At 43.2% G+C, this 26115-nt stretch overlaps 1 protein-coding gene across 1 annotated transcript in view; it reads left to right on the top strand.

Moving 5' to 3' along the window:
* Window positions 1-6559: 6559 nt before the first annotated feature.
* The window catches only part of fcho1 (FCH and mu domain containing endocytic adaptor 1), a 53049-nt gene continuing 33493 nt past the window's right edge, over window positions 6560-26115 (top strand). The window contains exons 1-3 of the mRNA XM_083766436.1: window positions 6560-6668; window positions 16315-16372; window positions 24687-24778. Of these exons, the coding sequence (XP_083622562.1) occupies window positions 16346-16372; window positions 24687-24778 (119 nt within the window). The 5' untranslated portion in view covers window positions 6560-6668; window positions 16315-16345. The remainder of the gene's footprint in view (window positions 6669-16314; window positions 16373-24686; window positions 24779-26115) is intronic.

The raw sequence follows: 26115 nt of genomic DNA, 5'->3' as shown, positions 1-26115 counted from the left end.
TTTCAGAACCTCATGTACAGCAACATAAACAGGTCCCTTTCTGCACAAAACCAAACACCAGTACAGTCATTACAAAACTCAGTTGACCCCGAGACTCTTTGTGGAATCATGAAACGCCAAAATGAAATAACTACACTGCTGGTACAACAACAAATGGCATCCACTCTACCACAAAGAGACATAACAGTGTTTGATGGTAATCCATTACAGTGTACTTCATTTATCAGGAACTTTGAACATTGTGTCGAAGCAAAGGCAAGCAGTTACCAAGACTGTCTATATTACTTGGAGCAGTACACCAGGGGGCAGCCCAGAGAGCTGGTGAGGAGCTGCCTACATATGCTCCCACAAGAAGGCTATGAAAGGGCAAAGGCACTGTTGAAAGAGCACTTTGGCAATGAATATGGAATAGCCACAGCCTATATGGATAAAGCTTTTGGATGGGCCCCTATTAAAGCACTACAGGAATTTGCATTGTTCTTAAGAGGGTGCTGCAATGCTATGATGGAGATCCAATATATGGAGGAGATGGACATCCCATCAAACATGAGGCCTTCAGTTCCAGAGGGCAGGGGCTGCCACGTAGAAGGCTCTATCGCAGAGAGTCTGCCGTTTTGCGTGACGGATGGTGAGGAGTTCCATGTCTGAAGACCTCAGGGTGTAGTCCTTGAGGAGGTCAGTCAAGTACTGTGGGGCAAGGGCATGGAGGGATTTGTAGGTGAGGAGGAGCAGTTTGTAGTGAATGCGGAACTTAACCAGGAGCCAGTGGAGGTGTTTGAGGGTGGGGGTGAAGTGCTGCCAGCGTTTTGTGCGGGTGAGCACTCTGGCAGCGGAGTTTTGCACGTACTGCAATCTGTCAAGGGACTTCTTGGGGAGGCCGAACAGAACACCGTTGCAGTAATCCAGCCGGGAGGAGATGAATGCATGGATTAGGGTCTCTGCAACAGAGTCCGGGAGTGAGGGGCGGAGTCTGGAAATGTTTTTGAGTTGGAAGAAGGCAGATTTAGTGACAGATTTGATGTGGGATTGAAAGGAGAGGGTAGAGTCCAGGATGACACCCAGGTTGCGTACTTCAGGGGATGGAGAGATGGAACAGCCATCCACCTGGAGAAGAAAATGTCCAATCTTCTCAAGCTGAGCCTTGGGACCCATCACCATGAGCTCGTTTTTTTTGCTGTTGAGTTTGAGGAGGTTGGTGGTCATCCAGGTCTTTATTTCGAGGAGGCAGTTGACAATGGACTGTGGGGGGAGCAGAGCGGTTGGTGTAGTACTGAGATACAGCTGTGTATCATCAGCATAGCAGTGGAACCGTAGATCATGTTGGCGGATGATCTGACCGAGTGGAAGCATGTAAATGGTGGACCAAGTATAGAGCCTTGTGGCACTCCATGGTTTACTGGGGCATGGTGGGAGCTGGAACCGTTGGTGGAGACAAACTGCTGCCTGTCGGACAGATATGAGTGGAACCAGGAGGGAACGGATCCGGTGAGTCCAAGGTGGGTGGAAAGGCGGTTGAGGAGTATGGAATGGGAGACAGTGTCGAAGGCTGCTGAGAGATCCAGAAGAATCAGGAGACTGATGTTGCCTGAGTCAGCAGCCATGAGGAGATCGTTTGTGATCTTGATCAGGGCTGTGTGTGTGTGTGTGTGTGTGTGTGTGTGTGTGTGTGTGTGTGTACAAAACCTGTACAAAGCAGGCTACTCCTGAAAACTTTAGAAGCCAATCGTAGCCAATCTGGATGGATTATGAGAAATCAAACAAACCCGTCTTGATCACATGACTATGGAGAGTATGTGTACCGATTTGCATGAAATTTGGGTACAATCTGAAGGAGTAATATTAGAAAAGGTGTTTTACATTATGTCGACCTCTTGTTGCGCTATAAACAGCAGATGTGAAAGATTCCAGGCAATGGTTTTTCCTTGGCCTCTAGGGAGTGTGCATACAAAGTTTTACACAGATCCATGCAGTTTAAGGTGAAAACACTAATCGGCCAGTTATAGTGCCACCATGAGGCTGAGTTGAAAATGTTCCAGTGGTATTTCTTCGGCCTAGTGGGAATGTGCGTACACATTTTCACGGAAATCACACAATGTGTTCATGATTTGCGGCATTTTGTTTGAAACTGAGCACTCTTGCGAAATTTGGAAGTCAATATTAGCCAAAATTTGAAAGACCCGTTTCGTTGAATGGCTCTAGAGAGACTGTGTACCAATTTGCGTAATGTTTGAACAAAATCTGTAGGTGTACTGTCTAAAAAAATGTTTTGCACAAAGCGGCTTCCTAGTGGTGCTATAAGAGCCCAATGTGAAAACCTTGTGTGCAGAGTATGGCTGCGATCAAACCAACGGTGCCGGAGATTAGCTGTCCACAGACGGACAGACACACGGACACACGGGCGGACACACACACAAACAAACAAACACACGGACGGAGTGCAAAACATACTCTCTCCCCATGCCTTCTGCCTCAATACTCATTCACATTCACGGGGCATCATGAATGGAACTAATGGGGGAGGGATGCTGATCGATAATGCCATTTGTCAATTATGTTTGTGCATGACCAGACTGGAAATACAAATTAGCCTGTGGAAGTAAATTATGCTCGAACCCTACCCTGAGCTGTGTGAGAGGCAGAATAGATAGCCAGACCTTTTTTTGATTTGATGGAGAGAAGTACCGTAACATACAGAAAGGGTATAGCAGGGAAAAATGTAATAAAGCATACAACAGAATATGCCCGGCATACAGTACAATAGCCTGCAGGGAATCGGGATGATATGCGGCATTGTCAACTTTTATTAGGCATAGGCCATAGGCATATGTGTTAATAGTGTTTTATTTTTTTTGTTTTGTTTTAGATAATATTGGAGAGTAAAGCTGTCAGCCTATGAATGCAGCATTTTTTTTATTTATTTTTTGTACACTATGTGGACCATGGTGAATTGATGAATTCTTGATAAAAAGCTTCTAATTTATTATTTAGGCCCCACAATCTTTAAATCTCACACTATTAAGGCAACCGTCTGGTTGCACAAGGTTTTTTTTTCTTCACTTGAGCACCTGCCCCTCTAAATGTCTGTGCACTCCACTGTACATAATTGACACAATAGGAATTAACAATAAGCATCCTTAATCATAGCCCTTCCCCCTTTGCCCTGTGCTTTTTCAAACACACACACACACACACACACACACACACACACACACACACACACACACACACACACACACACACACACACACACACACACACACACACACACACACACACACACAATCCCAAAATATAGTTATCACATGACATGCCCAACAACACACAGGAGGGAGGTTGTGCAAGCAATTTCTGCTTTATTTATAAGCAAGTGTAGAGGCAAGACAATGACGACAGAGAGAGGGTAGACATGCAAGTTGTCAGTGCACTAACTGGGTGTGAGCCATCAGGCTGCAGATCTGTGAGTATGGTGGCCATACCAATTCCATTAAGCAGAGTGCATTAACTAATCTGATACAGTATTTAAACAATCAAGCCTAAACTAATCTTTTATCTTTTTGAAGAGGCCCTCTTTTCTGAACTTAGTTTTGATTTCAGTTTTGGCAACTTGTACAAATTCAACAGTTTCTTTCAGCTGTTTACAATATATATATATTTGTCTACTGTGTGACAGCATCTTGACGAGGATGTGATGATTTATGCAACTCAAACAGTGCTGAGTTGGCAGGGGCATGTCTTCACACACCGCTCACCGGCTCATTTGGTGGTGCCTCACTGTGCTCAAGTCTGCTTCTGACGCTACGCTACGCCTGCCTAGTTTTGTTTTTAGTGTATGTGTCAACCTGTTACAAGTTGTAAGTGAGGATGTCACTTCCTCATTTCATTGTGGGTGGTAGTTGCAGGACTACCGTATTCGCATCAGTCCTTGATTCGCATAAATATAGGGTTATATGGGTGGGGACTCTCTGGAACGCCCCCAAGGGCCCTTGGGTGTCGCTGGACCTCACTTTGAGAATCACTGATAACCTTACAGTGGCAGCATGATGAGGATAACGTTCCTCTTGTTTGTATCCTCACACTCCTATAAGGCTGAGCACCTGCATACATTTCTATAAAAAAACTTACAAATCTCACCATCTCTGTTATAATAAGGGGGAGGCGTCATAAGGCGTCATGTGGCATGGATACAGATAATAATATATGTACTGCCCCTGAGAAATTATGAACTGGCCTCCTCTGTTTGTTTGAATTATTTAATTTGTAAAGATTTTCATTTGACACATTTCTAATTCTACTCATAAATTGCCACTGTGACTGAAGTCAACACTTCTAAACACAACACACCAGCACAGTAGTGACCCCAATAATTAGATTTTTTATTATTGTTTTCAAAGTTTTGTTTATTCAGCATTTCAGGACATCCATTAAATAATGATGTATTTTGTGTGAAATGCCAACATACAGAAGAACAGAAGAGAATGGCAATAATATATTGACATACAAATGCTGTACCATCACTGTAATGAGAGGACAAGAAGTGCATACAAAAATAGGCAGAATTAGTATAAAAAGTGAAAAAACAAGCATAAAAACAAAGAACAAATTTTTTATGAAGAATAATACTAATGGTCCATAAAATAAACACATCAACAAAACAAAACATGGCTGCATGGTCACCCAACAGAGCTAAATAGATTTGGACTTTTTTATGTATACCTTCTGATTACCAGAAAATCTCTCTTCCGAATGCACACAATTGTGTCAAAGCAGACCCTGAGACATAAAACAACACCAGACTGTGTTTTGTTGACACAGTATAGCTGTTGTCACTGCATGCAGCCAACATTCGTGCAAAGGTTTCTGTATTTATAGTAAACAATAGCCTAATCTATTTTGAGACTCATGAGTTCTTACTGCATACAGGGGAGGGACTCTCTCTTCCTTTGGTGTGTCTGTGTAGCACAGGTAAATGGTGCATTTATATAGCACCTTCATCCAAGGTGCTTTACAGAGATTGTGCATTACATTCACCCATTCACACACCAATGCTGGAGGAAAACCATGCAAAGCACCAACCTGCACATCAGGAGCAATTAGGGGTTCAGAGTCTTCTTAATCAAGGACACTTTGACACTAACTCTGGGGGAGCCCGGGTTTGAACTGGAAACCTTGCGGTTGCCGCCCCAGTCCGCACCCCAGGTGGCGCCTAAAGCTTAACTTTTAACTTCACACACACAAACTATGCCTAAACCCTAACCCAAACTAACCCATAACCTCATAAACACTACGCCTAACCCTAAATCCCTAACCTTACCCTAACCTCACAGTTGAACCTAACCTCAAAACCATGAAGTTAAGTGTAAATCGATTTAAAAAAGATTAAGAGCATCTGCTAACTGATAAGTGCCTAAATTGTAAATTGTAAACCTGCACGTTGTCCGGTAATTCTAGCTCTGATTCATACCCTTCCTGATACGATTCTACGAATTTCTGCCCTCTAGTAAGGCTATGGGGCAAACGGGGTTAAATCTCAAATCGAAATCAGACCAGCCTCTCTCCTTTAGTGGAAATCTCACGAACGTTTGACCTACTCACCAATACAAACACGGGTTGTGTCAATAGAAAGCCTACTTTCCTTAGTGGACGAATTCTGAGCCCCCCACCACACGTATAAACTGTACTTTTTGGCCAAAAGGGGATTTTGTTTCCACCGGAAAAAAAAAAAATTTAGTTACTCCGCTGCGCCCTCTACTGATATTGCCCAGAAAACTGCCTCATAGAGAATATTTTTCCTCCGGTGGAAAAAAAATCCCTTTCTGGCCAAAAAGTACCGTTTATACGTGTGGTGGGGGGCTCAGAGTGCTTCCACTAAGGAAAGTATAGGCTTTCTATTGACACAACCCGTGTTTGTATTGGTGAGTAGGTCAAACGTTCGTGAGATTTCCACTAAAGAGGAGAGGCTGGTCTGATTTCGAATTTGAGATTTAACCCCGTTTGCCCCATAGCCTTACTGGAGGGCAGAAATTCGCAGAATCGTATCAGGAAGGGTATGAATCAGAGCTAGGTAAGCCTACTAACATGGTTAAATAATGATTGATGACAATTTCATGTATTGAAAAATATTATGTCTCATTCTGTGTTCTTCGACAAACTTATAAAAGCTGAATTATTATTATTATCTTCTTTTTTATATATGACTAGAACAGGCTGTCAATATTTTTTAATTCTTGAAGTTTGCCTTGTAGTGAACAATGTGAACTTCAGTCCTGTGTTTGGTCATTGTTCATCCTTTGTATGACCTTGAGCGCCACACTTAAAAACTGAAGTATTATTGCTACAGTCAGTAACACACTACAACCTTTTTAATATTTTTTGTGGGCGTCATGTTTGAATCATCATCCAATAGGCTATAGGTATATCCTAGTTGGCCCGCCTCTATATGGTTGCTATGCCTACAACACATTTCTTCCTGACTGAAGAACATATCGGCCAATCGGGTTAAAGGTGGGCGGTGGTTTCCGCGCACAAATGAAAAGTGCCTGGTGAAATTCTACTATGATCAAATCTCTCCGGGTGCATGCATGCTTCGATCGGACATTCGGACTCAAGGCTGTTGAATGGGCTCAGGATGGAAAATGTACTATAAAGGTTTTCTAGGAAACACATAGCAGGTAATAATCCGTTACCCGAATTCTGTGTTGTAGAATAGAATTAGATACGATTCTGAAACTACGAGGGAATACAAGATATACGACCGACTTGATCGTGGTTGTCAATGTTTAGTCCAAGCTAAGCTTGCAGCAGTTGTAGACAGTAGACACTGTGGCAGACGTACGTGTGGCTAATGATGAGGAATATATAAATATATGACTGAACGTGAACGAAGTAATGTGGGTGGATAAATTAACTACGGATTACAGAATAATTGAATGCGTGGTGGAAATAAATTAACTACCGAATAAATCGGGCTTAATTTTACTGCATTATCCTAAATATATCAACCCCAGAGTTAAGAATGTTTCAAGAAGTAATTATCAATGTGGATTTGCGCTTATATGCTTTCAAGTCTTTTTAATGTAGGAACTTCTCCCAGGACAGAATAGGAATTTTGTCATCAACTCATCATTTGACAGACTGACCCCTATTCAGCAGTTCTTCCTCCTTTCAGATGCTAATATGTGAGTGACCTTTGGGACCAAAGTAGGTTATAGCTTTCTATGGTTAAACCACAATCTCATCACCAGTGATGTACATCTCAAATGTCTAGCTATATTGCAGCATCTCCCTGATACAGTATGTCACTGATGATGAGAGACTTCATCTTAGGTTTCTAGCTAGGTTAAGGTTAAGTTTAGCCCCTCTCGGAACCCTCCATAAAGCTTTTCTGAAATTTGGATGTCGCTTTATTGTAGGGTCCCTGTTCATAACTATATTTTCGTATGGGAATTTTGGAACGCGGACATAAATATGCTCCGTAACATCGTATCTGCAGCGTTTGACGGCCTTTTTTTGTTTGAGTTATTCTGAATTCGTGAACTATAAGTACCTATACAAACCACTGCGAATATCTCCTGTGGCGCGGAAGCCGTTAAGTATTTTTTATTTTTGTTTGACCGATTTGGTCGCTTTATTTCTTCTTGTTTGTTTACCGTTTATTGTACCGCCTCCCGGTGTGCGGTTGGCTTGTGCCGGCTACGTCCCTGCCTCTGATCTGCTCTGTCATAGCTATAGCGTCACTAGCTAGCCAGATAGGCGGTACAATGAGGTGTCAATAAACAAGGAAGGAAGAGAAGAATCAAAGCGACCAAATCGGTCAAACAAAGCAGCATGTATGGGTACTTATACTTCACAGATTCAGAAGCCCTCACACGAAAATAAGTCGTCAAAGAGCGCAGACAGGCGTTATCCACGTTGTTTATGTTTTATGTATGTCCGCGTACCAGGTGGCAGGATACTGCTGGAACAGGACCCCATGGTCTGGGTCTAAAAAATGTCAGAAACTTCAGTACCATTGGGTTCTGCTTGGAGGGCTAGGTTAAGTTGTTGAGCAGCACAGTTATCCCATGTGAGTCCTTGGTAGATTAAGATTCTCCTTTTTTAAATAAGAGTCATGTGGTTGGCTTAATTGCTTAAGTTTAAATTGGGAGTAGAGTAGCCCCCACCCCAAAACTTCTAAAAGTAATCACAATACCAGTTTTTCTGTGAAGTCATGATTTTTAAGTATGGGTTATAGCCTATTGCATGCTTTCTAGAATGTGTTGTTAGCCTATTGTACCTGTTGTTACAATAGCAGATAATGCAAAATACTGCTTTGAGGCAACCACACTAATTATGTTATATATACTGTATCAATCGCAGAAAGGAATATTTTCCCCCCTTGTATTAGAGTAGTCTACTCTGGACTTCACTTCGGCATTCCCTTTCTTCAGAGCACCAGTAGATTATCACTTTGTCTCACTTTGAAGCCAGATATAGTGGGGCCTGGCTGTATCTTTTGATATACAATAGATAATGGTTGCCTGACTTCAGCATGGAGCAGCAAAGCCTTGGTTCTGCTGAGGATTGAGAAACTGAGTCAGGGTGAGTGGGATGGGTCATGGGAGTGAGAAGAAATGGAGGGAAGGGAGGAGTTTTCGCTATCACTTTCGCTATCAGCTGGTGGATGGAAATGACGCTAGTGTGTGCGTGGCTTCAACTTCGGCAAAGCGTTTCCATTTTTTGCCGACACTGCAAGTTGAAGCCATGCGCGAGCGTTATTTCCATCCACCAGCTGTTTAAAAACCCGGAAGAGACGCCTGGACTAGGTGGCGTAGGCTCTTTCTTGATGTCTCTTTGCCGCTACTGTCTGGGTACAGATATTGATGAATGTGATGTATGATGATAAGAGTTCACGCAAGTGTGATTTTTGAGGGGCGCTAGCCCCTCCTAGGTCCAGCTTTGAGGTTGCGTGTAAACACAAACGGAAACGGAAACACAAACATTGAAGACGAAGGTGAGGATGCAAATTCTAATTGAACACATGGGTGTTTAAAGAAAAATGTTGTAGAGCGTGACACCAGGACTATCTCTGACAGCTCTCCCATAGTCAATTAGAAAGGCCCAAGTACATTTATAAGCAGAAAGCAAGGGAAGTGCACAGTTATGATTAATTTGGGTTCAGATAAAGTAGAATATCATACATCCGTTTTAGGTTTTCTGAGAAAGCATTCAAGGATTGGCCCTCTGCGAATTACTATCTGCTGGGAAAACGCTGGCCCAAAGACTGGCTGCTTGTTTGCATTGCCTTTCAAAGACACACACATACACACACACACACCTGATGCAATTAGACCTCCTTTCTACTCATCCAGTATCCATTGATGTCATCTGTTTCAACTCCATGAAAGACTGTAATGTAGAGAGAGTGAAAGAAAGAAGGACGAGGTGAGCAGAAAAGGAAGAGCAAAATGGCTTTTCTACTTTGCATTTAGATTTGAATTGTCTTTGCTGTTGAGTTCAGGCCTCATCAGATGATACCTACTGAGCAGTCAGGCTTCGGCCACGTTTAAAAGAGAAATATGTCAAGGAAGTCACTAACACGTCTCAAATTTCTCATGTGTATGTTTGAAATCATATGCATAACTGACATCACACACAGATCACATCTCTCAGCTTGATCTGCATGCAGATCCTCTTACTATCCTCATTATGCCGGGATATGCCCCCTGCAGCTCTCCTACATGGGATGGTGCTGATGACAGATATTAATTATGAATGGGCAGCCCCTGTGTAATATAGGCTGCTAGTCCTCTCTCTCTCCTTTGCCAAACAGGGCAGAGCCGAGAGGCAGAGAACACGAGGCGACAGAAATGTCGGTTAACCTATTAAAGTCAGAACATCAACAGAAGATGCTAATCTCTGAAATGCTCATCGATTGTTTTACATACATCAATAGATTACTGTGCATAAGAGGTATTCAATATGTGTGGCATATCCTGAAAAGAGGTCTTGTCCATTATGTCCAACTCTTGTATTAACCATGATCCTTGCCCAGGGCGGTGAGTGAGGCCTGGTCAGGATCCCTGCTTACAGCAGATGGAGGGATCCTGGCTAGTTTCACACCGGCATTTTACCCTGGGGAAGCCTGGAGGAGCAGGCCTGCTTTAGTGACTTCTTGGCCTGATCCTCGGTCTATTTCTGGGTTATTGGTTCACTTCATGCAGGGGTCATTAAACATGAGTGATAGGGAGAGGTGGATGATAAAGGATTACTCAAGTGTGGTGAAACAGATCCCGACACCTGGATGGCATAATGGTTAGTTTGGTAGGTTGTTGGTTACTTTAGCAGCACTTTATTAGTCTCTGTAAAACTGAGGAAAAGCAGTTTGTTTTTATTTGCATGTGTAGCCGCCTAGCCGGGTTATTAAAAGCCAAGGCTGTCCAAAAGAAGCACACAGAAACTTCAGTGGGAGGGAAAGCTGGTAGGAGTGTTCAATTCACACATATCTTGGAGAGTCCTCTGCTACCTTTCTAGTCAGTAGACTAGTAGTTTGGCTACTAGTTGACTCGCATCAACTAAAATTCAAAGGAAAAGTGGGTGCTGTTTCTCCTTTATTTGCTGATGGGTTCTCATATTGGTAGACTAGTAAATACTAAATAGTCACAAAATACATTTTGTGGTGTGGCAATCGTCTGTATTTCATTTATTTCAAATACATTGTGAATCAAGTCCTGCGTTACAACTTAGCTTTGCTCTATGCAAATATGTTCCCAAGCAATGTATGCTGTTTGTCTTCTTGCCCATTTTAGAATATTAATCTTTTGTCTCTTTATGAACATTAACATGCATTGTGGAAGACAGGGCTGACTGACATTTGTGCCTACCATGCTCATGCTGTCATGCTGTGTTTTTCTCGGCTGTCTCTCACAGCTGCCAATGCCAGGGCTGGGTAGTGATGCCCGCCTGGCACATTGTCATAGACTGTACTGGACTGGGCTGTATGCTGCCTGCACCCACAAAAGCACATTCAGGCCAAGACAATGGGGAGCTGAGAGTGCTTGGCTTGTTTATTTATCTTTCTCTCTCTCCCGCTCTCACTATGGTCTGCCTAGCTGTCCTGCTCTGCTGATTTCTCGGTTTTGTTCTTTATCAGCACTGGCCAAGTCTTAAGTCATATGAAGTTTGAGCAAAATGGACATAAAACGTAGGGTGTTGTTAATTCATGACATCAGGATAGAAGTGAATAAGTGATTGACTCCAGGTTCTTACTTCTAGGTCCTCTTGTCTGTTTTTGTTTAAAGCTCAAAGCTTGGTTGTCTTTGTTGGGTCACAAGCTCTGTGTCTTGCTTTGTTTGATTGCTTGGTGGCTGCTGCTGATGGTGATGGTAGTTGTGGTAAAACGGATAGAAATCTTTCCCTGCATGCATATAAAAAGGAATGGCTCTCATTGTAAAGGTGCAATGGACAATGTTAAAGGGTTGTTTCATGCAGTTCAGTGTTTTCATCCAGCACTCATCTTAAGTTGACACTGCTGTTAAAATGATGGCTGCTCCTGGATCTCATGTGTTCGAGTAGCCTATTCTTTGCTGTTGCAGGGGAAATTGGCATTCACACACAAATCACTGTCCTTGCCTTGCCAAATCAGGTTTAGTAGTGAAGGACAAAAGTGAAGTTGTTATGCAGTGCCAGTAGGCTCTGGCTGTTCTCCAGCCATCTTGTAAAAAATATGTTGCAGAACTTGCAGCTCAGCCTCAGACTGATGCTATTTAAGTTCCAGTCTGAAGAAAGGAACAAGTCAACAGTTCCTTCCTTGTATATGCTTTTCTGGCCTGACTGAGGTCTTTTGCCAGAGAGAGTGGATGTTATCTTCCAATCTGTTCTGGAAATTTACTGAGGTAATAATAGTTTAATTATTGTGGTTGCACCAGGCAGCCACCAGTACTGGCAGTTCTTGTCTTGAACATCTTCCCTGGTTGTTCACCTGTTTGGAGTTGACATTTTTCAGCAGAACTGTCGGATATTTCAATTATTTTATACCTTTCCTCATAGTCTGTCCATTTACCCACACTCTGTCTCTCTCTCTCGCTTTCTGCCTTGCCTCCTGTGCCAGTGACAGATGGGGCTGTTAGCAGCCTGGCAAAGTGTCTGCTGTATATTCCACTATGGGTTGTGTTATTACACTTTAAACCCACCTCCTCTTCATTGTGTTCTCCAAGACAGAGAAAAACATTCTCTAAGGCTGTCTGTGACGGAAGCACGGGAAGCCGGAATCACTGCTCGTCTGTCTCTCTCTCTCTCTCTCTCTCTGTCTCTCTCTCTCTCTCTCTCTCTTTCTCTCTCTCTCTCTTTCTCTCTCTCTCTTTCTTTCAGTCTCTCTCATCCCTCACACTCATCCCTCACTGAGGAGCGGGTGGGCGAGGTGAGCAGGTGGAGGTGGCGATGAAGAGGAGGGAAGTTCTGCTGAGCTCTTCCTCTCTCCCTCTGAGGCAGAAGCATCTGACACTGACAGTAGAGTCCCCCCCCCCCCCCCCCCCCTAGCTGCAGAGAAAAGGGGGAGAGAAACGGCAAGTATAAGCTCAATATGGGCGGAGAAGTTGCACCATTTATTTCCTGCTGGATAAAAAAAAATGTCCTTGCTCGACAGTTTCTGTGTTCGCGATTAAGAAAGAGAATCTGTCTTCCTGTCCGCCCCCCCCGGCCTTCTAAAGGCCCAATTTTCATGGCAGCCATCTGTGTGTTGTCAGGCAGCATTAGGGGTTGGAGGGGCTGATAATATGATATGATAGCAGGAAACAGAAGTAGGAATGCTTTATTTATATATATATATATATATATATATATATATATATATACACACATACATATATGTGTGTGTGTGTGCATGCGTGCAATGGGTGCATGCATGCATGCATGGAGAAACATGCGTCAGGTTGAAACATGCGCACATGGGTCCATGTGCTCACATTCACAAGCAGCATAATGGTGTGCACTAACTGTGGTTGAGCCATACCACAAGGCACATATGGGAATGTATCTTTACTGATATGGCTACTGGGCTGGCCTCTCTTGACTCTCACTCACTGCCTGTTTGGGCCTGATATGATCACCTCTCTTCCCTATTGCAGCAAAACTTCAGACGCCACTGGCCTGTCCACATGGCTGTATTTGTCTCCCTGCAGATTATGTGTCTCTGTGACTCGCTCTCTGCCAAATCTAATTGTACTGAGTTTCTGTTATTTTTTGTCCCACAAATTAAAAATTAACCATAAGTGATTGTCTGTCTTGGGGGTGCTTGTCATATGCGTTTAAACTGACTTTAACCTCATTAGTGTAATCTGCCACTACCTGGATGTCTGCATGTCCCACTCCGTCATCAATGGAACAAGGAGGCATCAAGCAGTCATGTAGTGTACAAAGATTTGCTCGGAGTACTCTGTTAAAGGTACAAGAGATTAATTTGGTTTTTATGGAGCGCAGCGGGTTATTCTTTTTTCCCTCCCTTATTTAAACCTTAAAATAACTTGAGTACCAGTGTGGGATTTAATTGGTATTGTTTACTGCTGTTAGATGTTTCACCCACCCACCCATCTAGTGCTTGCTGGGTAAAGTCTCATACTTCTTATGACAGTGTCGTGTGCCACGCCGATCTACAAGCTAACAACGCGTCTCATCGCAACACGTAGTGAGCTAGTAGATATGCTATTTTCGCCATGCGACACCATTGTACAACTGTGTGTAGAATTGTAAATTAAGCATAAGTCCTGGGTCTGCTAATGGAGTCAAGCCATCTGATGCAAACCCTCTGTGACAAAATGCATGCAGAGCGTAACCATAATTTGCTCCGGTAGCGGTAAATAGTTTTTTTATAGAAACCGAAGATGATTTACGATGCGTCTGTCCTAACTTCATTTGAGCTTTGTTTGCCTGACAGCAGAGCTCAAACATCTAGTTGGAACCACATCTGCATGTACAATGCTGGATGTCGGCTAGTTCAGTCTTGCTACTACATCCCAGCAAGTGACTGGCTTGGCTTCCACATCTTAGGCCGCAACCGTTCTGTCACTCCCTGTATAAAAATATATAGGCTATAAAAGGAGCACAGTAAAGTCCCAATGCAAATTTCATTGTGGCACATCAAGTCTACCTAGCTGGAAAATGTATGTCAAATCCAATATTTGTCAATTTTCTCAAACTCCATCCCTGTCTGTCTCTATTTTTAGGTGCTCATTGGCCTGCCCTTCTCCCTCCATCCGCTCTCCCTCTCTTTTGAAGTTTTCTTTTTTTCTACTAAAACAGCTGGTACATTAGTGGGGATCATTGTCCCTTTGTCCTTGTCCCTACATGGATACTTTATCATGGCAGAATGTGTTCAGGGACTTGTTTGTTGATACCGGCAGCACATGATGGTGGTGTGACCTTTCATAAATAAACTGAAAGAATCTAATCATTTTGATGAAGTAGTGAAAATAGAAGATTTGCAAGCTCGTTACGTGGCGTGATGGGGCGTGTTTTGAGCTTGTAGATCTGCTATTTTCACGAGTGTGGGTCCTGGGCAAATGTCTAATTTCTCTTTTGGGTCGGGGTCTCCCGGGCTCTCCCCCTAGACCTGCAAGCAGAGAGGGTAGTACTTTGTCTGTCCTTCCGTCTGTCTGTCTGTCTGTCTGTCTCTCTTTCATTTGCTTTCTTTCTGTTGTGTCCGAGTAGCTCACTCTGCCAAACAGAACACTGTCCACAGGGGGCCTTTAGTCCCAGCGCTGAGCTAATTAACAAGGTGAGAGGCTGCTGGTGTGTGTGGGTGTGTGTCTCTTTGTGGTATTGTATTCCTGGCTGCCTAATGCTAGGTCGCCTGGCCCGAGCTCAGTCTGCCAGGAGAGGGAAAGGGCTGTTGTCAGCACAAAACGCACACACACACACACACACACACACACACACACACACACACACACACACACACGGTCAGCACTCGGCAGAATAATGGATGGCAGAAACCCTCAATGAGATCTGCCCTGGGGAAGTACTCTATATTATGGGCCATTGGGCCGGTGGCAGATTCTGTGTGTGTATAAAAATCGACTATTACCTTATTTTGACCAAATGGATAGTACTGTGATGATGATATGTTATTGTGTTTTCTTTTCATGTTTTTTATTTATTTATTTTGTATGTTGTAAGCTTGTAGATCTGCTATTTTGATATAGTTATCTATAGCCTAGTTGTAAGGTAGCTCTGGTCCATAGCTCTAATGCTGTGCATTTAGAGCTATGTTACTGTTGACTGCAGACCTGCCTCTTGTCTTTAGTGTACGGTAAATAAAAATAACATTTTACCTACTCACCAATACAAAAGTGGGTTGTGTCATTAGAAAGACTACTTTCCTTAGTGGAAGCACTCTGAGCGCAGTTGAGACCAGGAAGTTGTACATGCCCAAATTTGTGCATGTACAACTTCCTGGTCCAACTGCGCATGTTTCTTTCCTTCCATGGAGCAACATGGCGTCGCCCGTATGGTCTTCGTGTCTCGACCTCTTTAGACAGTCCTTGCCTAGAATGAGGATGTGGCTCAAATATAGAGGGCTATCACTTCCGGGTTGGGTGAAAGTGGTCTCTTATTCTGTGTTTTTCGTGCATTACACTGGCCTCACGATCCCACCTATAGTAACGGGAGGGAATGTGTTAAAACTGAGTGCTGTCCTGAGGTACTGTATCAGATCAATGCATACGTTTAATCATTCTGAAAGTAAAGTCTGTATCTTTCATCTCCTTGGCAGTTACAGTACTGTACCTCCTGTTTATTTCTCGTGGTGTCTCTCTCTCTCTCTCTGTCTGTACTGCAGCTTCCTCTTGTACTCTCTGTGTGGGTGTCCTTGTAGTTGTCAAACATGCCTATTTTCCAGCCAGGGCTGCTGTTACTTAATTAACTACTTGACATTACCTTCAGTATCGGTGTATTGTTCCAGACAGGTTTCTCCCTGTTTGACTCTCCATCAGAACGTTCCACACTCACTCTGTTTCATTACTCTGAAATATATACTATGTGATGCTTGCTTGCATTGTAGGGCAGAATTATGGTTCCTCCCTGGGCTGAGACTATGACAAATGTGGAGTATGCAGCAGGTTAAGATCAATACTAGTACCTATTAAAGGGAGAAAAGCTGCTGGCATACAGTACACACACCTCCTATACCTTTGTGTTTGGAGTAAGAGAACAGAGGTCAGATATAGAGTGACTTAAGTCTTGCTCCAGCTGCAAGACAGCAGATAAACGGCAACTGTATCCTCCTGGTTCTAACGCATTTTTTTCCGCTTTTCTTTCCTTTTACCTTCTCTTCTTTCTTTACAGATCACTGTACAGTAAGTCCTTCTGAGTGAAGATGGCCGTCTTTCAGAACAACTTCTGGGTGAGTTTGCATAATGATTGCAGTTGCAACCGGAAAGCATTTAGTATTATCATTTGAGTGTGCACCCTAAGAATTAAATTAACAGTCTCATCCTGAGAGTGCAGTGTAGGTGTGTCCTAGTGTCTTGCTCAAGGACGCAATGTCAGGACATGTTAATGTTGGGAGATACATGCCTGTAATGATGACAGTCTTTATGCAAGGCTTGCAAGCTTATTCTTTTAGCTGTCTAGGACACATTCTATTGCCCATTCAGCACAACATTGAGTTAGGATAATGAGTCACAGAGCTTTGGGAGTTGTACAGTATTCTCAGCACACCTAAACCTAACCTTAACCCGTGTCTAACCAATGACTAGTCTAAACTAAGTATGCACCCCGTACCCAGGTACCCACGCACGCTTCCTGCTTTCTCCCACCTCCAAAATGTGGAAGTTTTGTAGAAATTTTAAAACGCAAATGTTGGATCAATAAATGTAATTTAAGATGTAACCTTTTGTGTGGTATGAATCATTGCGGGAGGTGGTGCTTGCTTACTGCTTGATACTGAACACACACACACACACACACACACACACACACACTCACTCACTCACACCCTTTTCTGAGTTTTTCCCTTCCTCCCCATCTTGTACACCTGGTGCAGCTATTTCAGGTGTGCCCTACTTCTACATTGCCCCGTCGGTGAAATATTGGGACAAAAACGTAAAATGTAAAATGTGAACCCTTTATGAGGGAAAAAGCCTCTCAAAAGTAGGTTCTGATTAGATTGAGTAAACATTATGCTTCTGAGCTAGAGGTATACAATGTTGTTATTCATTGTTCAGGATCAAGCGTTCAAACAGGCAGAGATACCGGAAAAAGACCCGAGTCGGACCAATGCTCCGTCGAACCAATGCTCCGTCGGACCAAAGTGTGCCTCCCTGCCAACTTGCTCCCTGACGCCAACAGCTGTGTGTTCATAAATCAGCCTTCAAGTTAATGAGTCAATATAAGCCACCTGGGAACAGGTTGCACACAGGCTGATCTTGGATCAGGCACATTCCAAATGAGCACCTGCTCACAAAGCCTTACAGCATGTGCTGTCAATTTCCATCAGGAGCCATGAGAGATCTGCTGCTTACAGCACAGAGGGGGTACACCTGTTTTCTCTAATTAATACATCCTTCTTAGTAAATTAGGAACTTGTGTGTCGCTTGGGAGTCGAATTTCCTTTGCAGTATGATTTGTTGAATTTCCCCACACAGCACAATAAACTCAATGACCTCTAGTTTGTGTGCAGTAAACTGGAACACTCGGCCAATACTGTATACACAGCACAGTGTTTTCACTGAGTTCCACACAGGCACTAGGGAAATATCCCATCAATGCCGAAATTCCTTATGTGCTGCCTTGCCGAAAACCAATAATGTTTACTGTCCTCAAGCTACTGTACTTGTACTGTAGCTTGACACCAAGATGTTTCTAAATTATTATTATATATTTTTTATGTTAGAGGGGGGCATAACTGCATGTGGTTGCCATGCATGATTCTAAACTACGTCCGCTGCATGCATGCTGCAGGTCAGAGTGGGAGGTGCTTCTAGTACATAGTCAATCCCGGTGGGATTCCGAGTCCCGACACCCTCTGACTTCATGTCGAAATGTCCTTGAGTATAGTATGGGTGGAGGAGGAGTCGAAATTCAAATTTTAGCGTGTCACTTGTCAGCATCATCTTCTCCAGTTTCTACAGGCTCCTCCTCTTCATCTTCCTCCTCATCTTCCTCCTCACCCTCTTCAGCGTCAGTGTCTTGTTCCTTGTTTTTCTCCTCCTCCTGTTCTGTGTCATCTTCTTCTCTGGTTCCTTTGAGACACCCAATGTCTTGAGCCTCCTTCACATCATCTGTGATAATGAAGTTGTCGAAGATGGAAAATTCCCAAATGTATTAAATCTGTATGACCTAAAGCAGTGTTTTCAACCATTTTCATGTCAAGGTCCATTATTTATTCTGCATTTTTAAGCCACAGACAACCATGAACCATTTGATGACATTTAGCCTCTCAGACCCAAAACTTGAATAAGATGTCAATTCCATGCTGTATTGATGTGGTACCATAGGAGAGAGATGACAATGACGGTGTTGCTAGTCACCCATCACCGTGGTTCGTGAAGCTCTCTCTCTGTGGTGTGGGTGTGGCCTATGAGAACGGTAAACAGAGCTCTTCTTTATAGGGTTATAGCCTACTATCTTCTATCTCTGTCTGTATTTTCTACCTCTGTATCTTTGTACTTTTTTCCTTGCTCTCCCCATCTCTTTTTTTCATCATTCCCTCGCCTGCTCCTTTTCACTGCTTTGTTCATCTCAAAAGACATGTCCTTCCTCCAGTCATTTGTCCTTTCTCATACCATGCTTGCGGATCTGTTCCATGCCAAGCTAGATTAGATTAATAGCTCTGCATAGTGGCTCACTGTCCTGCAAGATAAATGGACATTTCAGAGTTATTTACCTTCAAGTTTGTAATAGCAGATGGTGTGTGTGTTGGAGTTGTGTGTGTGTGTGTGTGTCATGAGCTGATCCTGTGCTCAGACTGCACCACATCACTGTAGCCTCACGTGATGACCGCTGTCATCACTCAAAGGCTAACGGGCCTCGGCAAATAACTTTGGCCTGAAGGGGAGCCAAACTTGTGTGTGTGCGCAAGAGAGACAGTGAGAGTATTGCTGTCACAGTTCTATGAAAGGGTACTGTTTGTGTAATTGAAGCATGATCTCACATGCACACATCTGGTATCTTTTCTATACACGTTTGTGTTTTCACAAATGATGATTATTCACTCAGCATCAAGGATTGGATTGGGGGTAAATCCCTGCGACATAGTAGCATCATTCATGTCCAGGGGGTGTACTTGTACATCACGCTGCCTCACGCTACAGAAACAGCAGATAGGCTCCTGCCCTATGGGCCTCATGGCTCGGTAAGGGTTACTTGGTTACAGTATAGACCTCCACAACGCAAGTTATGTTGAATAAACCCTCCTTTGGTAATCCATTATCATTATTTATTTTCTCCAGATTAGCCTCAACAGTAGAACACTATCATTAGTGTGGGGTTTTAATGATGCTAGGCTATGTTGGCCGCTACTCCTAACACATGAGGGGACTGTCCATTTTGCTAAACCCCAGTCGATCAGCAGAAAAACGGAGTCAGCTAAACCCTCTCAAGTCACTGACTGGTTTGTTGACAGCCTAATGGATTGCTACAAGTCCATCCACTCGCCATGGTGGCTAAATAGAATCACCATTAAGGACACATTAACAAACACATTCTCTCGCCGTGAGAAAGAATACAAATAGATCCTGACTTGCTGATTAAAGGTATATTCAGTGATTTCACTTAATTCAAATATCACTTATTTTTTTGTTTTGTTGTGATAATCCTCTCTACTATAGAGTGTGCTGACCATATAAGGAGTTCCTCCCTGTCCCCAGTTAACCCCTGGGGGTCAAAAAACCTTAGGTTTCGTTTTTGACTCTCTATCCTGATTGGACGAAAGTTTGGGTCCCAAGGCAAAAACGAAACCTAAGGTTTTTTGGGTGAAATCACTGAATATACCTTTAATGAAAGAACATATTTTACAACCTGATAATACTGATCGAGCTTATGTACAATGCACAGATTTAGCAAATCTATGAGAAAATTGTAATTTGGTGAAAGACCTATAGAAGATACCTGAGGCCAGAAGATTGTGTTGACACGATCCTGCTCTCTTCTCTGCCCTGTTCTGCAGCAGTTTCATATGACTGACTGCCCGCCTGACTTCCTGCATCACAGCACAAGAATGTCCTCGGTCACCGGACCCCCTTAAACTGTCAAACTGATATTAGGCAGTCGGCCACTGAGTCAGGTGTCCATAATGATGAGTCAATCTGTTTGCATCAGACACAGCTTCAGCCTGAGACAAACTGAGCCTTGCATTTCTTGTTTACATATCTGTTAAAAGTTCTAGCAAGAAACTAGAGACTGAGGACTATAGGCAGAGGACTCAACAGAAGCTACGACATGTTATGACCCCTCTGACTGTCCCTCTCTTCCTGCCCTTAACCACTTAAGTACTTAGTTGATCAGTGTCCCCCAGGGCTCTATACTAGCTCTGTTCTTAAGGAGAAGTGGGCACTGGGCTGCCACCATGCAGCACACAAGGAATTTGATTTCACTCTACTCTCTTGGGTTGTGTTGCGGTGCTTTGTGTGCTGGCAGATCCGCAAATTTTGCTGAATGTTCACAGCCAGAATAAGGATGCTAGGTGTTATATGGTTAAGGCAGACAGGCAGGTCGTGAAGAATCAAACGGGTCCTTTTTGTTTATTCTAGTGGGCGGCATGTGAAGCTTGTTTATGCAGCCTAGGTTTGTTCTGTCTGTAATTATTCCCGGTGGAGGGGCAGGGGGTGGGTGTCTAATTAGAACCAAGTGAGAGTAGTTACTGGACCTGACGTCTTAAGAGTGTGTGTTTGTGTGTGTATGCATGCATAGTGTTCACCTGCTTGAGTGCGTACAGAGTGTGTGTGTGTGTGTGTGTGTGTGTGTGTGTGTGTGTGTGTGTGTGTGTGTGTGTGTGTGTGTGTGTGTGTGTGTGTGTGTGTGTGTGTGTGTGTGTGTGTGTGTGTGTGTGTGTGTGTGTGTGTGTGTGTGTGTGTGTGTGTGTGTGTGGGGGGGGGGGGGGGGGGGGGGGGGGGGTAGGTATATTATATTTTGGAGTATATGTTTGTGTGTGTGTACCAGACTAAGGAGGAGGTGGTGGGTACTCTAGAGGCGGTGCAGGCCCTGCAGGTCCAGAGCGGTCACCTCCAGAAGTCCAAGGAGGGCTACCACGCCAAGTGTTGGAGAGACTCAAGAAGGAAACCGCTCCTCAGAAAGAGCTGGAGAAGCGTGTGTGTTTATAAAGGGAGTTTGTGTGTGTGTGTGTGTGTGTGTGTGTGTGTGTGTGTGTGCTATAAAGGGAGTTAGGCTGTGTGTGTGCTATAAAGGGAGTTAGGCTGTGTGTGTGTGTGCTATAAAGGGAGTTAGGCTGTGTGTGTGTGTGTGTGCTATAAAGGGAGTTAGGCTGTGTGTGTGTGTGTGTGCGCATGCTATAAAGGGAGTTAGGCTGTGTGTGTGTGTGTGTGTGCTATAAAGGGAGTTAGGCTGTGTGTGTGTGTGCTATAAAGGGAGTTAGGCTGTGTGTTGTCAGCTAATGGGCTGATGCTATAGCAAAACGCTCAGCCAGCAGAATAGCCTGTGTGGTGAAGTGACTGAAGTCCCTGGGGCAAATGTTTAAAAAAAAAAGTTTTCAATATGATGTGACCTTACTTCTTGATGTGTATCAGTCCAGGGCTCAATTGATCTAATGCAAGTGATCTGATCAGATTTCTGTATTGAGACATCGTCAACCTATCCGCATTGTTTGCTAATCTACAAGCTCACGTGTCCTGGTATGAAGCAGTGTGAGCTTGTACTGTAGATCAGCTATTTTCGGTGAGCGACACCATTATTATGACGACGTATAAATCAAGCTTTTGATTGATTGAATCCTTAATCGTTTGCATAAAAAATCACAGGAAAGTACAGTTCAATACAAGGTCTGCTAATAGGATTTAAACCCAAGATTATGGCCTATATATTCGATTGGGGAAATACTAAATTCAGCAAAAATATGTGTCCTTATGTTTTTGTTGCTGTTCAGACTTGATAAAAACCAATCTGATTTTAATCTCGATAAGGCAAAAATTGGGCTGGCAGTCTGAACATAGCCCTAGTGTTGTGCATTCCATCGAATTGCCTTGTGACCGATCACCAGACAGCCACCGATTGGATGTGGGGATGAATGGGGATCCTGTCGTCTATTGTTAAACTTCTTCCCCATGCTGACTATAGATTTTCAGGGAGAGAAACAGGCTAAATGACAAGTCCCCTGTACCTCACCATCCTCCCTTGATAGAGTTGGAACAAATTCGCCCTGCAGCTGTGTGAAGTGCTCAGAGCTGTCATAAGAAAAGTTGTCAGAAATCCCCCCCCATGCAGATTTTACACACACCCTTCATTCCTCTCTCCTTGCTCCCCTCAATGTCATGATAATGTGCTTCTTCTTGCATGACCAAAGCGGTCATCTTAATTGATGAAAAAAAAAAGAGAGAGCACACTTAGAGAGAGAGAGAGAGAGAGAGAGAGTTTCTGATAAATTGTATCTCATAATAAATTTAATGTAATGTCCATTGCAAGTTATTGGGATGCAAGTTGCCAAACTACTCTATTTGCTTTAATAAAAATTCAAGGTCTGTCACAATTCTTCTTGAGGAGGTTTCCAGCGCGTAGCAACCATCTTGTACTGGACTTAGTTAACTATGGCAACTGATGAAGCATATTTGCATACAGCCTATAGACTGGCCTACTGACCTTATTGTACAAGGTGTAATGTCAAGCGAGGAGAGGGTGGGTGCGTGGGGGGGGGGGGGGGGTTGTGTGTGTGTGTGTGTGTGTGGCTCAACTTTCTATGACCAGGGTTTCAACAAGAGCCAAGTTGCTGTGGAGAGAATGAGACAAAGGCTGAGGCGGCCTGAGAAGATAATAGAAACCCAAGGAGAAACCACCCTATCACCAAAACCAACAGCCACATGTCTTATTTCAAGTCTGTTTATACTGCAGAATTAAGCAGTTGCAATATTAACTCCATAAACGCTAGCAGCCCTATTCTACATAATTGAATTCAAATTATCATAATACTACTTAAAGGTATATTCAGTGATTTCAATTAATTCAAATATCACTTATTTTCTTGTTTTATTGTGATAATCCTCCCTACTATAGAGTGTGCTGATCATATAAGGAGTTCCTCCCTATCCCCAGTTAACCCCTGGGATAAAAAAAACCATAGGTTTCGTTTTGCATAGAAGCTCAAACAATATTGAAGCTCTCAAGATAAAAAATACCATAGCTTTGTATCGCTGTCTGTGAGGTCAAAGTAAAATGACATGCTGTTAATTATGTTGATGTTGTCAGCCATGAGGGTATATTATGGTTGTGATTTGTAAGGCCATGCACGAATGAGCCTACATGTCAACAGCCTGTCTGACTTCACAGACACACACACACACACACACACACACACACACACACACACACACACACACACACACACACACACACACACACACACACACACACACACACACATGGTGGTTTGGTTTTGAGGTAACTTTGCGTCTCTACAGTATATGCCCAGACCCTTCCTTGGCATTCCATCCATTCCCCTGCTACCTGGGAATTTGTCTGGGCTGCTCTGATGGGGTATTTATAGTTCCTGAGAAGCAGCTGCCTGTCTGCCTGCCTTGAAACACAAGTTAGAATGGGCCCTCTGTTGGATGGTCAATGTGTGTTGGTGTTTTTCAATCAACGAGACAGGGCTATTTTTAATTGTGTTGCCTCAGTCTGGCTCTTTCTCACAATTACCGACATTAAAGTTAAGCCAGGTGTCTGTGATTACAGAAGCGTGGTTATGATGCTGTGTTTTTCTCAGTGGTATTCTTCTGGTATTGGTTGAGTCGCAGGGGAACCCTGCTTTGCGAATCAGCATGACTCTGTGCTGTTCTCATGCTCATGTTTGAGTAATGTTGTTGAGTCATGGTATTCCTAAGCTGTTTTTGCTTACCGCAGCCAAACATCCATGGCAAACAGTGTGTGTATGCTGCAGTGGTGTTACTGCGCACATGGCACACATCAAGTCTGTTGTGAGCAAGCAAAGAGACTTGCAGGTAGATATCAGCCGCAAAACCCATCAGAAAGGTTTTCCATTTATTTCTGGTTCTCGTTAAAATGTCATCCCAGGCTTTGATTACCCAACAACATTGAAGCACACACACACCCACACAGCACGAAAGCCTGACGAAAGGTCGTCAAAAAAGAAAGAAAAATGTGTTTCTTCTGTTGCGTGGGTGTGTATAGGATACTAATGTGACCAATTGATCTTGTCACTAAACCTTTTTTTTTTTTTTAAGATATTTTTTGGGGCTTACGTCTTTTATTGATTTTTGAAGGGACAGACAGTAGGCTGACAGGAAACGGGAGAGAGATGGGGGGATGACATGCAGTAAAGGCCGTGTCGGGTCCGGGAGTCGAACCCGCGGCACACTGCGACTGGATTACCAGTCCGGTGCCCAGACCGTTACGCTACGGCCTGGGCCGTCACTAAACATTTTGATAAGGGTCTAGACTTGTACGAAGACCACGCTGTACTTAACATTCCTCTCTTTGTCTTTAGTTTCTAATAATGGCCCGCCTGTGTTTTATGATTTGTTTCTCGGTAGGGGGAGAAGAATGCTGGCTTTGACGTGCTCTACCACAACATGAAGCATGGCCAGCTGGCTACCAAGGAGCTGGCCGAGTTCGTCCGTGAGAGGTAAGCCACTGTGTGTGTTGTACTGTATGCATGATAGGGTTGCACAATATATTGTTTCAGCATCAACATCGCAATGTACACATGTGCAATATTGACATTGAAATGACACAATGTAGCTGAGGCAAATTGGGCAAGTCAGTCACATTGTACAAAACACTTTTAGTTCTTGATGGAAAACTAAAACTAGCAAGGTTTGCATTTTTCATGAGTAATCTGGAAGTAAAACATTACAGTCCATCTAATAAATCATAAGAATTTAATGACTAACCTGGCCTTGCAAAAACATTCTTCATTCACTTCACAGAGGTGTCATGTTCAGTCGACCAGTATTGAACATCTGCCTAATATTCCACCCTCTAAATTCACCCTAATCATTGCTAGTGATACATTCTTTCAAAGTGGAACTATTGAAATGTATATGCAATTCAGAAAATTGTTTCTATTCATTCAGCCCTGAGTGTTTGTGTGTGTGGGAGGATATTGCCAGTTTGCCACCAAGTTTCACCAATATCATGTAATAAAAAACAAAATATAATATCATGCAGGTCTTGCATGATGACATTGATGAAGCTAAAGGCTGGTTGGGTGGTAAATGATGCATTTATATATATCAAAAGCGCTTTTACATAGATGGTGCATTATATTCACCCATTCGCATACAGAAGGCGGAGGAAACCATGCAAGTCACCAACCTGCACATCGGGAGCAAGACACTGAACCCCTAGTTCAGTGTCTTGCTCAAGGACACTTTGACACTAAGGGCTGTATTTTGCGTGTCTTAAAGGACAACTTTAGTTTTTTTCAACCAAGGTTCATGTTGTAGGTTGTTATTAGAGAAACTAAAAGATGAGTGTTATTTTTTTTCTCCATTTGCTGCTTTCTTTCGTTTTATACAGGGGGGCGGGGGCATTCGAGCATGGTGCTAAATAGGTATTTTTTTTTACAAAATATTATGGAGATTTATTTTTTTATTATTTACTATAGCCCTAATAAACCCCAGGAAATTACATCTGGCCACAAATAAATCACATGATCTACTGAATGTGACGGTAGCCTACTGGGGGGAAGCCACACTAGGCTCAATGTCAGTTTGACACATTCAGTAGATCTCGTGATGTTTTGTGGCCAGATGAAATTTCCAGGGGTTTATTAGGACTATAGTAAATAATTAAAAAATAAATCGCTATAAAATGTTGTAAAAAAATACATATTTAGCCCCATGCTCGAATGCCCCCGCCCACCTGTCAAAAACAGCTGAAATCCCTAAAACGAAAGAAAGCAGCGAATGAAAAAAAAAGAACACTCATCTTTTAGTTTCTCTAATAACAACCTAAAAC

Source organism: Protomyctophum parallelum (assembly GCF_964188405.1).
Source record: "Protomyctophum parallelum genome assembly, chromosome: 6".
NCBI classification, from domain to species: Eukaryota; Metazoa; Chordata; class Actinopteri; order Myctophiformes; family Myctophidae; genus Protomyctophum; species Protomyctophum parallelum.
Note: the sequence above shows the minus strand (reverse complement) of the source record. Positions and strands in the feature narration are given on the sequence as shown.